Source organism: Armigeres subalbatus, chromosome 3 (assembly GCF_024139115.2).
Source record: "Armigeres subalbatus isolate Guangzhou_Male chromosome 3, GZ_Asu_2, whole genome shotgun sequence".
Taxonomy (NCBI): Eukaryota; Metazoa; Arthropoda; class Insecta; order Diptera; family Culicidae; genus Armigeres; species Armigeres subalbatus.
Window position 1 is genome coordinate 196690695 of NC_085141.1, and position 14245 is coordinate 196704939.

Sequence of the window (14245 nt, forward strand, 5' to 3'; positions counted from 1 at the left end):
GACGAAGCCCTCGTGTGTCGAAGACACCAACTCTTGAACTGGGTATTTCCCCGTTGTCCATATCGCTGCCATTTGAGAACCATCGGTGACCCAATTACCGTTCCTGGCGGTTCCTGGCCTTATCCTTTGGATAAGGTTATCCGGAGTTGTGTCCCGGCCGCAAACGTCTAGCATTGCTCTTCTTTCGACGTCGAAACGAGGACATACGAACAGTATGTGCTCTGCAGTTTCGTCAACACCTGGGCAGTCAGGATCCCCAATTTTCGCAATCGTAAAGTGTACCCCAATATAGAAAACACAGACGTAGTCCTACGTCAAAATAACGAGAAAGGCATCATCACCGCTAGTTGGATTAATCTGGGTTTTTTAATTCAATCCCTGGGTAGTGATATTTTTCCTCGGTCATATAGAAACAACACATGGAGTCCTTGTTTTACAGTTTTTTTAAAGCTACTGGATTTCAAAACAAAAATACAGTCTTTTTAAGCTATCACGATCACCTTCATTAACAAATGATATTAGACCAGATATGTATTTTCCTGTCGCGTTGGATGGTAACTATTTCGTTTCACTCTCGCGGAACGATTCATCTCCTGAAAGCTAGTTTCAACAATTTTACTACAGGAGCTTCAAATATTAAAGATACAAAATATGCTAATATAAATGAAAGTACAGCATTTCCAAAGAACATGGTGATCTGAAATGAAAGAAAACATTTTAACAAGAACTATATGCATATAGAACTTACTCTCTTAGTAATTGACCTAAATCCACTAAAAAAATGTATTGACTCATTACCAGGGCTGACAACAGTCATCGTCGCAGCAAGGAAAGCCACAGTAGCGACGAGTTGTATAGACGAATCCAAGTAAAAATAAGAAGAAGACACACGACGGTGTTAACTTTGACAGATCCTACAGCTCAGCATAGGGAGATCATTTTAAAATGCTTATAACAAATTCTAGACAAAATGTAATTAAAATCTAATTGATGTATGATACGGAAAAAGTTCCGAACTGTATGATAGATACATTTTTGTGAAAAATTCAAAAAATTGAGATAAGCTTCCAGATATGTAATTCGGAACTTTTTCCGTACCGTACATCAATCAGATTTTAATAACAATTTGTCTAGAATTTATTATAAGCATTCTAAAATGATCTCCCTATGCTGAGCTGTAGGATCTGTCAAAGTTAACACCGTCGTGTGCCTTCTTCTTATTTTTACTTGGATTCGTCTATTGTCTTCATTGTTACACGACGCATCGTCAATAACGCGCACGACGTTAGCTTTCGTCGTGCAACCAAAACGTCATGACGACATCGAAGAATGAAGACTTCGTACCATTATTCTTCAAGTGGAATGTGAAGATTTTTATTGATTCTTTGTAATAATGAATTTTAAGTAACGTATGAAGACGTTATAAATGTTACCGCCATCGGGGGTGAAAATGGGTCTGGGGTGAGAATGGGTCATCGCTCTCACCGGCAGCCTGGAGGTCGGATAGCAAAATCGTTCAAAAAGGTCTCTTATGTTTTAGTCTTCTTGTCCTCAGATACATTCAATCTATTCCACTAGCATTCTAAGTACTTTAAACAGGGACCCATTCTCACTCCCATTTGACCCATTGTCACCTTCGACGACGGTATCGAAACATTTATGTTACCAAAGTTCGTACTTTTTATTTATTTTAGACGCCATTACCGCGTTTGTACCTGTCGGTAGATTTCCAAGCTCTCGGCATTTCTTAAAATAAAAAAATTAACAATTTCATCATATTATCCACAGGATGTAGACGATGCCCCTAAGCGAAGACAGAAAAATAAAGGAGTTACAACACATTTTGGAAACAGCGAAGATCGACGGACGGATATAAGAAGAGGACAACACAAGCAATCATCAGCAAAAAGACAAGGAACCTAAAGAGGAACGAACTGACAACACTAACACCGATCGATGAACTGCTAAAGAGATTATCAGTCTTCTATGATCAATAAATCACCAACCAGCTACGCCATCGACTGAGAAAATTCGGCATTGATTTAGTTTTCTCCAGCAGAAGCTATCAACTTTAGACTTTGTTGGGATTTACAGAAGCCAAAGCAGAAATGTTAAAAAAGGTGGGGGTTTGTGAAATTAATTGTTCACAGTGTGATATGTTGGTAGGAGCGATGTTTCATCGGCCGCCACTGTACTGATTCATATGCTCACTTTCGTGAGTGCAAGATACAACCAAATGTAATGTATGTGTAAATTAAACTTTCAATAAAAGCGACAGTCTTTGCTCGATACAACACGTATACGGACGTGTCCCGGTGTAAATCCGAAGTTTCCCTAAGTCCCTGGTTCTATTTCTGTTCGCCGAATAATCTGTCCCGTCGGAAGAATCCAACATGTTGGCCATAGGAAGGGAACCCCCTCACAAAGAATAACAATTAGACTAGAGTTCCCTCTCTACACCACGGCAGGCTACTGACTGATACTTCTGCCAGCAGCTACAGTTCTCTTTATTCAACAATAGGTATATACAATAATCCATAACAAACTTCCTTAATCTATACCAAAGAGCAACTACAACTAACCGGCGCCCGCTTCTTATCCATCTTCGATCTACAGCGAAACGTCGCACACTACCTGATATTCCAACATGATAAAGTATATGTTGGTCAATTAAAAAGATCTTCAGACATAAGGTTCAAAGAACATATTGCAGAAGTAAGTTAGGCTAAGAGAGACACTAATTAAAGGGATTAAATAACGAATTTAGATCTAAGGTAGCTTAACATGTATATCAGTAAAATCATTCAATTACGACATCAAACATTAAAATTTTAAGAAATGTTTTTTCTACATGGAAATTTGATGTTGCCGAGAGCTTGGAAGTCTACGGTTGATGAATAAAGATTAAGGAAATGGTAGCTCCTGGTTCTTCAAGTTTATACCTAATCACTAGGCGTAACAAGCGAGTAAAAGTAAGCACCGTAGTAGAATAAGTTAATGTACCTAGATAGTACCTGCGCCTAGTATATCATGACAAAATTTTCAAAACGACTTATCTGCTTTTGTAAAGAGTGTTGATTTGGCGAATCTGATAGCACTTCGACGAAAACCAACGCCATCAACAGGTAGCCGAAACCTTCACCTACCTATTGATAGTGTTGGTTTGCGTGAGAGAGCTTAATCAGATTCGTCAAATCGAGCAGATAAATCAAAGCAGATAAATGTGATCTTCTCTCGATCAGCCGAGTCAAGTACGAGACACTGAAGACGGCCTTACTGAGGTCAAAATACGTATCTGTCAAAGGTACAATAAACTAGTGGAATCAAATGGAATAGTGCAAACTCGTCTTATGACAAGTGCCTGCATACAAAATTTCAAACCGATCGTATGGTCAAAACTTTTTTCAAGTATGTCATTCAACTACCTAGAGGCAGTCGATGACTATCAGCATAACAGTTAAGTTAAACAATCAAAAATGGTTTTATTTAGAGAGTAAGAATGCTTGTATATATAGATAGCCTGCAACATTGCATTCTTCAATAGGTAGTATTAATCATTGAGATAAACGAGAGATAAATTGTAAACAATAGCAAATAGCGCTTTTGGTAAATAAAGAGAGAGTAGTATTGTGGACTTGGAGTATACAATAACAATAGCAAATAGCGCTTTTGGTAAATAAAGAGAGAGTAGTATTGTGGACTTGGAGTATACAAGTCAGGCGGAATTTCCAAAAGTGATGATCGGTAATCGATAACGGGAAAGCGGTAACTAACCGCTTGGTGCAGTGCATAGGCATTCAATAACGGAAAAACAGATTGTTAAGATAAAGATTGGGATATAATTCTTACGGTCAATTGGGTCCAAAATGAAGAATCTGGGGACGATGAAGCTAATCATCCTGAACACGACAGATTTTTTCTCCGACTCAGTGGTCAAAAGGAACATTGTTTAATTAATAATTTAAAAATAGATGAAAAAATGAAAAATGCTCCCTTGTCGATCTTGTTTGGTGTACAGAATAAAGTGGTATAATATAGTTTCAAACACTAGCAAAACACCGTAGTACTTGACTCAACCTTCGATAGTTAATACATGGGCCTGTAGTATTGGACTGATGGTTTATTCGTTCTAAAATGTTGCCTTTTAAGAGCAAGATTACCGGTGGTGAGTTTAAGCCGTCTGGCAGCGCAGTATCATTACTTGACAATTTACCAGTCGCTACTAAACGCGCTGCTATAACAGTAGCGCGACTGACAGGTGACAAAATTTGGTAGCGCGATAAGAGCGCTGCTATTTGATGAACTGTCAACTGTCAAACGTCACCGGTACGGAATACAGCAACCAAATTGAGAGCCGAAAATAGTGACCGATACAGAAACGAGTGACGAAACTAAAATGAGAGCGCTACGCGGGTGATTAAAATGCTCGCGACCGATAATGATGCTCTAAGCAACAGAAGTTGGTCAGCCGAAAACATGTTTAAAAATGTCCTAAACTTAAAAATATCAATGTTCTGATGTGAATCAACAATGCGTGTTGTTGCTCACCCGCTGATACTCGATCGTAGCTGCATCCGCCAAACATTGTAATTTGTAGTGTGAAAAGCGCAAATTCTGTTCGCAAGACGAGCTCGGTGGTCTAGTGGCTACCGCTTCTGCCTTATAATATAAGCAGGAGGTCGTGGGTTCAATTCCAGGCTCGTCCTTTTCCTACTTTGTATTTCTATCTTAGTTCTTCCTGTGTTTCACGTTCTACCAAAACGTTTCCTACTGTTAATAACCTTCCACACAATCCCAAAACCTCCCGTGGCACCTATGAGAGGTCGTAGAGTTCTCTGCATCTTTCTTAAGTAGGTGTCCAACTAACCATCCTTCCCCTTCCTCAGCATTCGCAAGGACGTGGCCAGGACAGATCTCGACTATATTGGAGAGTGCATTGCTTCCATCTAAGAGGTAGTGATTAGTCCGAAATCAATATCTGTGGTAACGGATGAAAATAATGCTACTCTCATACAATAGTCTTGGCTTGTACCACCTACGAATTTGTGCGAATTGATCAATGCTAATGCTAATGCTAATGAAAAGCGCAAATTCTGTTCGCTGAGAGTGTTTCATCGATTCACTCTGGTATTCATCTGGCATTCGAAAATGTGAAAAACAGACTATTCAACATCTCCAGTCGCAAAAACAACATTTTTTGTACGCTGTTTTTCCATAAACGGTCAGGTGATAAAAATATTCATCGCTATTGTTTTCTGCTGGTACTGTTGGACTCAATCGTCGTCATACGCGTCGCTGTGTTGTACCTATATCTCTAAACCATACGAGAATGTAGCAAATGCAAAACCGAATGTCTGCCAAATGAAACAACAGTGGTATGTGAAGGTTTTTGTGTTGGTATTCGACAGTACCATGCAAGATGTGTCGGTTTATCAAATGAAGAAGGTGAGGTATGCCTGCATCGAAATATATTATGGATGTGTGACGATTGCCGGGATTTGATTGAAAATATCAGATTTCGTGAAACCGTAAACACACTCCGTGAATTCAACCGCCCGGTTGATCTGGAAATTGAAAAATTGAAAACCAATGATATTGTGATATTGCTTCGCCTCCTTGTACATCGAACGTTTCCAGTATATCACATGATCGCGTGGTTGCGAAAAAGTCGCCTTTGACTTCTACGATGATCGCCTCTCCGCAATATGATTGCTTCGACACCGCTACAGTGAAACTTCATTTATCAAACATTGCTAATGGCGTGACCGAAGACGAAGTTTTGCAGATGATTTATGAGTCTACAGGTATCAATGAAGTAATAAGAATGAAATGCCTGAAACCTGCTTGGAAGGACGCGGCTGCGATGGACTTTCTATCATTTAGGGCCGATGTGCACGTAGCGGTTTTTTATGCTGCGTGCACGCCGCATTCACGCAAGGTACCCAGCATCAAATGGAGTAATGCACACGTAAACGTGTGCACGACTACATTTGATGCTGGGTACCTAGCGTGGACGCGGCGTGCACGCAGCTTGAAAAAACGCTACGTGGGCATCGGCCCTAAATGATAGAAAGTCCATCGCAGTCGCGTCCTTCCAAGCAGGTTTCAGGCATTTGTATTTGTATTTTTTTTAGGTTTTGGATTCATCGAAATGGCCGAAAAGAATCAGATGCAGAGAGTTTATGGAGTTCTCAAATACAACGTGGAGGACCGTTCGTTAGGTCCGTAATGCTGTATGTAGCTGTAGAGAACATGTGTTAATGTTATTATTATGGTGGATATTGTGACTTGCTCCTAATGTCTGTTCGTTTTTGTTACCTATTGTAATGCTCATGCTGATATTAATGTACTGTATTATATTATGTTTTCAATAAGACAATAGCATGTCAGTTGAAATAAATATGAATGAATGAATGAATATGCACATTATGTTGAAGATTTTAATTTGAAAAATGTATTAAAGGTAACCACTTTCCTTCGATGGGACTCCAACAGTATGCTCTCAGTATGCTAAACTGGTACTTATTTATTCGATGAAACTTTTCTTAAAATCTATTTCATAACAATCTCAATACCTATCAATCTGCAACAATGGCAATATTCATTTGGCTCACATTTGGACAGTTCTCAATGCACGATTGGCTCAAAATGGCCACTTTCGCATATACATATATTAATATAGGATCCCTAGTAAACCTGTTGCGACTAGCACCAACTGCAGGGGAGTTCGTGGGGCAGTACCAGGCGGGTTTTATGGGCGAACGCTCCACCACGGACCAGGTGTTTGCCATTCGCCAAGTATTGCAGAAATGCCGCGAATACAACGTGCCCACACATCATCTATTCATCGACTTCAAAGCCGCATATGATACAATCGATCGGGACCAGCTATGGCAGCTAATGCACGAACACGGTTTTCCGGATAAACTGACACGGTTGATCAAAGCGACGATGGATCGGGTGATGTGCGTAGTTCGAGTTTCAGGGCCATTCTCGAGTCCCTTCGAAACCCGCAGAGGGTTACGGCAAGGTGATGGTCTTTCGTGTTTGCTATTCAACATCGCTTTGGAAGGTGTAATACGAAGAGCAGGGATTAACACGAGTGGTACAATTTTCAATAAGTCCGTCCAGCTATTTGGTTTCGCCGACGACATAGATATTATGGCACGTAACTTTGAGAAGATGGAGGAAGCCTACATCAGACTGAAGAGGGAAGCTAAGCGGATCGGACTAGTCATCAACACGTCGAAGACGAAGTACATGATAGAAAGAGGTTCAAGAGAAGACAATGTGAGCCACCCACCGCGAGTTTGCATCGGTGGTGACGAAATCGAGGTGGTAGAAGAATTTGTGTACTTGGGCTCACTGGTGACTGCCAAAATGACACCAGCAGAGAAATTCGGAGACGCATAGTGGCTGGAAATCGTACGTACTTTGGACTCCGCAAGACGCTCCGATCGAATAGAGTTCGCCGCCGTACCAAACTGACAATCTACAAAACGCTAATTAGACCGGTAGTCCTCTACGGACACGAGACCTGGACGATGCTCGTGGAGGACCAACGCGCACTTGGAGTTTTCGAAAGGAAAGTGCTGCGTACCATCTATGGTGGGGTGCAGATGGCGGACGGTACGTGGAGGAGGCGAATGAACCACGAATTGCATCAGCTCTTGGGAGAACCATCCATCGTTCACACCGCGAAAATCGGACGACTGCGATGGGCCGGGCACGTAGCCAGAATGTCGGACAGTAACCCGGTGAAAATGGTTCTCGACAACGATCCGACGGGCACAAGAAGGCGAGGTGCGCAGCGGGCAAGGATCGGGTGGATCGATCAGGTGGAAGATGACTTGCGAACCCTCCGTAGACTGCGTGGTTGGCGACGTGTAGCCATGGACCGAGCTGAATGGAGAAGACTCTTATATACCGCACAGGCCACTTCGGCCTTAGTCTGAATAAATAAATAGTAAACCTGTTGTATTTTATATTCGCGAAATACTTACCACTATTACATGTTGCAAATGCATTGGCGCTTCCATTTGAAAAGATGTAGCCATCATTACTACTGGGTGCAATAAATATGCACAGTACGACAGCCTACTTAAAGGAAAGAATGCCTGGTAAGATAGTATATCATTGATTGGCTTAGCATATCCCCAGCAGCATGATAATGTTATCCATATGAGAGCAACTCCCCAGGCTGAAAATGAATAATAGATTGTTTTTATCATTAATAACAGTTTCTTGGTTATAACAACGTTATGAAGTGTTCACATAATAAACATATTAGTTCAACATCAAATTTTCAAAACGACATGCTTGCTTTTCAAAGATTTAAACGTCGATTCCCGCATAATTACAAACTGTAAATGGATATTTTCCCGTGCGGTCGACAACAGTAACGTTTACTGTTGACAACTGTAAATGAACAATCTCATATAAAGTTTTAACAGTTTGTGGTACGGTTATTTGGCAAATAACAATATGTTGAATGGGTTAAGTTATGTCACCATAAAAAATCGTCTGTTTTCGCGTGCAAAATTTTCGCTCAACAGTATGATAAAATGTTGACATATAATGCAGGAAATAAAGAACATTTTTGAGACAACATGTTATATGTTGACATTTAGTGATGATGTCGAGCAGTTATAGTTGAATCGATCGAAAAGTATTCGATAACTGCAACGTAAACTGTGAAGCTATATCTTACATCGCAATAATGATTCTGACCATATATTGTCGGGCCGCCACCAAACCGGACCGCGCGATTGAGCACTCGCGCTGCGACGTGAGTCGCGACAATTTGAAATATTTCATTAGTAGTGCGCATCATGCACACATGGATGTACTATCATGCGCACTAATCATAAATGAGTTGCGACGTCTGATAACTACAGATATTTCATTTTATAGAAAACAAATTTTCGATTTTCTACTATACACGGAATAACATGTTGTTTTTTATTATGCATGATTATGCATGATTTTTGAAAACTTGTTCAAATGAGAGACTCTCTTTCGCTAATATCTAGTTTTGCATTTGTGGCAAAGTTTTCAATATGGCTTCGTAATAATCGAAAGAGAAAGTAAACGACGAAATCCTCTCTTTTGGCCATACGACGTTTCCAAAAGTTAGGCAAGATTTGAGAATCTGATAGCACTACCTCACTCCCGCACTCCCGCAAAGCCAACTCCATCGATAGGCCTTTTCATGTGACACTTCCGGGACTGCACTTGTTTACACCCGCTGAGCAAACCGTTCAAATCCGACCTTGTCATTTTCATTGAAGAACTGTCAATTGACGGTAAAATCAGCTGACTTCTCCTGACTGATTTGACAGTTCTTCTATAGGCCTTTTCATGTGACACTGCCGAGACTGCACTTGTTTACAACCGCTGAACAGGCCTGCAAGTCCGAAGCTGTCACTTTCATAGAAGAACTGTCAATTGACGATAAAATCAGCTGTTTTTAAACGTCTCGTGAAAAGGCCCATTAAATAGACAGCTTCGGTTTTGCGCAGTCTGTTCAGCGGTTGTAAACAAGTTCAGTCTCGGCAGTGTCACATGAAAAGGCCTTTAGGTAGCAGAAGCCTTCACTTGCGGAGTTGGTTTGCGTGTGAGTGCTAACAGATGCGTCAAATCGACGTTTGAATCTTTATTTACAAAAGCAAATAAGTCGTTCTGAAAATTGGGTATACATATATTTGGTATTGAGTAAATAAATAAAGGTAATAAATCATATAGAGTAGAGGCCTGAATAAGAGAATAGAAAATTAAAACAAAATTTTCAAAACGACTTATCTGCTTTTGTAAAAAACAAAGGTTCAAACGACGATTTGACGAATCTGATAGCTTTCCCACGCAACCCAACACCACCAATAGGTAGGTGAATGTTTTCGCTACCTGTTGATGGTGTTAGTTTGCGTGGGAGAGCCATCAGATTCGTCAAATCGTCGTTTGAATCTTTGTTTACAAAAGCAGATAAGTCGTTTTGAAAATTTTGTCTTGAAATATGACTCTGCCAACACTGCATTCAATCTTCTTCATCAAAGAATAAAGCCCTCAGTCCACTGTTTGTCATAATGACAAATATTTGTCAAGTTGATCCGGACATCTACCAAACCGATTAGAAATCGACATGGATATCAGGCTGACTTGACAAATATTTGTCATTATGACAAACAGTGTACTGATAGCTTAACACATGAAAAGGAAGAAATGGTTTATGTAGATAAAATCTCACAATCCGCTATTTTATGTATCCACATCACATAACAATAGAATCCAATAAACAATGGAATTTCATTTCATAATCTACAAATGACTTGCATATATTATTGCAAACTTATGTAAAAAACCTTGAATTTTGTTTATTTAAAAATGGCATATGGCGGATTTGGCCGTTTTCAGTATTTGAGCCAACATTTTGGCTGCTTGACAGATCTCCTGCTCGATTGGCTGCTGTTTTTTGACGGTTCGATTGGCGGCTATCCGCGTTTCTCTTGAGCTTATATTCTACGAGTCGAGTGGCGTGAGGTGAGTCGATTTTAGCAATTCCCACGTGAGGTGACCATGTTATTCAAATGGGGTTATACCAGAGTCTATTATATAGAGTTACGCAAAGAGGTTCTTCTTACACTTATTCTGAATGATGCTCTTGTTATTCTGTTGCCAACTTTCACTTTTGTTCAACCCTTCAAGTGACTTCACGGGAGCGTTCACTTCTAAAGCTTTTTAATTCGATAACCTAGTCACCCACAGAGTGCAAACATGTGAGTTTCTTGTTGCTACTTTATTGGGGAATGTATTAATGTTTTTTGAATATGTTTCTTGATCAAATCTAATACATTTCAATCCATGCGTTTTAATTTACCATAATAATCATTAGGCGATAACAATACTTCCGCCTCACCAACAAGCATTTGTTTACTTTGCTCGATAGGTAGACGGTTTGACAGTTCAATAGGTAGATTTGGCTTCACTCTTTGCGCAACTCTATATATAATAGACTCTGGGCTATACGACTCTTCTCACGTCATTCGAGCAATCTCACTTCACTCCACTCGTAGAATAAGCCCATCTTTTTCAGGCCTCTAATGCAACGTACACACCTGGGTGGTGCGAATAGAATCGATTTGGTTGTCAAACTGAAGCCAAAATTTTCTATTGTGTCGGAGCCAAACATTGAAGATTGTGGTTATGTTCGTTTCAGATCTTATATTGAGAAGTATTGTTATTATTTGGTGATAAAATAAAAATAAACTAAGTTTGAGTTTTGTATTCTTTGTAACAAATATTTCCACATTATATTTCGAGTGGAAAATTAGTAGGAATGCAACTAAAAAGCACTCGCTACGAAATTTCACGAGATTCAGCAGCTGATTGGAGCAGTACTGAATGTAAACTATCGTAAAGTCATGTAGAGTCTCGCGCATTTCTGCACCCTCATGCAGCATGGAAAGAGAAAATCGAAGAGCGGGAAATGTTTGACAGCCAAGTAACTGCAAAATAATTTTGCTTGTGGGAGTTATTTCAAAACATCTCTCTACTCACTTGAAAGCAGAAAAGCGGCTCTATCCGCAGCACCCAGGTACACACCAGTCAAGCAGTTTGACGAACATTGACTCCGCCCTCAAGAAAACCCTTCGGTTGCTGCTTTGTTTGAACGTGTGTGAAGTTGTTCGAACAACCATTTGACAGTTGACGGCTCGGTTGGAAAAAATTAAAACGGTTTGATTTTAGTTTGAGTTGTCGGGGGCGGAGTCAAGGTTCGCCGAACATGTTTGAGCATTTGTAGTGAAGTTGCACAAACCCCCATATATTTTTTGATGGTTGGTGCTCAAGTTTGCGCTTCGGTCGTGCGTGTGTGATATTGTTGGTCGAATAAATTGATTGTTTGTGCCGCTGTTGGTAAAACTTGATGGATGTTTGAATAAACGAGAGGTGGAGTCAATGTTGGTCAAACTGCTTGACCGTGTGTACGTTCCATAATATAGAAGACCATTTTCGCTGCGGTCCCCTGTGTTCTCGCTTCCAAACATGTTGGGTACAACTGTCAAAACATTCTGATAATTCGCTCTATCCTGGTCAGCAGAAGATGATTCGCCAGTGACGACAGCGGAAAGACATTTTAGTTACAAAATAAAGATTGTCGCTGTCGTCGCTGTCCGGAACATCTTTTGCTGGCGAGGATAGGGTGCTAAATATCAATGAAGGAAAATAATTACGATTTGACAGTTTGATACCCAACATGTTTTTGGACAGCAGAACAAAGGGAACCGAAGCGACTATCTTTATCTTGTAACTATTGTGCATTTAGACTAAAACTGTTTGTATGACACTGATGAACTGGCAGCAAGGCCCATTTCCGACGAGATTCAAGCTATCAGTACACTGTCAAGTCAGCCTGATATCCATGTCAATTTCTGGTCAGTCTGATAGATATCAGGATAAACTTGACAAATATTTGTCATCATGACAAACAGTGTACTGAGGGCTTCACACGGAAAAATAAAATAAATATGCAGCACTGCACGGTGTTATCTGTCACAAAATCGAGCTTGTTTTGTCGCTGACAAAGGCGCTGGCACCAAATTGAAATCCGGAAGTCGATTTCCACACTTCCGAACGCTCTTCCGACAATGCAATGTGTTGGTAGCAAATTCAAATTCTGACAATTCAAGTTCTGACGTTCATGATGTCGGAAGTAAGTTCGGAAGTAAAACATCAGAAGTCGGAATACAATTTAGTGCTGGCGACACAATATACTCAATACAGTTGAAACACGAATTTAGGTGCTAGCGAAGTTGGACTTTTCTCACAATCCGCACGTTAAACCCAACCCAAAAGTTTGATTTAACGTACGGATTGTGAGACAAATCCAACTTCGCTATCCCCCAATTCCGGTTTTCAACTGGATTGAGAATAAAATATCTTTTCGACAGCGACAATCTGCCTCTATAGTTTATTACCTCTATTAGTTTATATTATAGTTAGTAGAATCATATAGTTCCACACATTAGCTCATCTATAGATTTCACTATCTATAGTTCATATCGGTTCTTCGGGAGTTGATTTTATGTTGCACTTTTTTATTGTAAAATTTAATAAATGATAAAAATTGTTTAAAACTGTAGCTAGGAAATGAAAAACCTCTCATATTTTATTGATTGCAGTAAAACTGTGCCAATTGAAGGTCGTGCCATGCTTATTTATCTGTATTCTGTATAAGTCAATAAAACTGTGATGTCTTGTTAATTAATTCATTAACATTAGAAAGAATGCATCTCATGCCTGAGTTTTTCATGCCAATCGCATCGTTTCACTCATTTGCCAAAAAAATCATTTCGCTCCAAAATGCGTTACTTCAAAAGCCTACGATGATTCAAATGGATTATTCAATGCAGTCGTTTGTTTTTAGGTACTGATTTGGGTGCGTTTCAACTCACGCTGAAGCGTCCATCAGTTTTAAGATTTTGAGTTTTTCATGATACTGGTCTGTATACTCCATTGCACAGTGACGTCACGCACGACTTTTGACAGGTACTGGTCCTGTTGTTTACAGACGACTTTATTTTAATTTTCAGATACTTCTATCATTCTTTGGATTTTCTGATCGATAATTACCTAAACTTATCGATAATTACCAATATTTCAATGCGGAATGTACGGAATGTCTTCAACATCGTGAAATATGCAGATTCAATTTGGATCAAAAAATTCTAAGTCCGAAACGTAAACAACAGGACCAGTACCTGTCAAAATAGTGAGGTTAGGTTTGCCGCGCGCAATGACCTATATGGAAGCTTCTGAGATTAGTTTTTGTAAACCGCTATAAAACTGTGGGGTATATAACATTTTTAGTTGAATAGTGTCATTCTATCTGTAAATATAATTAGTTTTTAATTATTAGAAAATGTTCACAAAAAATGGTTCCATCTGATAAACTGTAGAAAGCTCAATATGTATATCACAATATTTTGCTTACCTGTATGGCCAAGGCTTACGTAAAGCGCGGTCATGGGGACAGAAAGTGTACCGTCCCATACTCCGAAAACCAATCCAAATAGTATCAACAATGAAAATGCCCACAATATTAAATTTATAGCCACAGGTACTTTGGGAGGCGTTTTCTTGAAGTGAAGAATATATCCAGTTAGCATTCCTGAAATTACAAAAAAATGTCATGATTATGATGATGATGATGATGATGATGATGATGGTCCCGCCACATACCCCTACAAAG

At 39.7% G+C, this 14245-nt stretch overlaps 1 protein-coding gene across 8 annotated transcripts in view; it reads right to left on the reverse strand.

Annotated features, from left to right (window-relative positions):
• Window positions 1-425: 425 nt before the first annotated feature.
• Window positions 426-14245, reverse strand: part of LOC134224821 (uncharacterized) — a 225942-nt gene continuing 212122 nt past the window's right edge. For 7 of the 8 annotated variants that reach the window (XM_062704425.1, XM_062704418.1, XM_062704424.1 and 4 more), the window contains 3 exons: window positions 13988-14164; window positions 8004-8200; window positions 426-697 (listed from right to left, as the gene is read on the reverse strand). In XM_062704425.1, coding sequence (XP_062560409.1) covers window positions 587-697; window positions 8004-8200; window positions 13988-14164 — 485 coding nt within the window. In that variant the 3' untranslated portion in view covers window positions 426-586. Of the gene's footprint in view, window positions 698-8003; window positions 8201-13987; window positions 14165-14245 lie in introns of those variants that run through there. The other variant, XR_009983073.1, reaches the window with a different exon arrangement.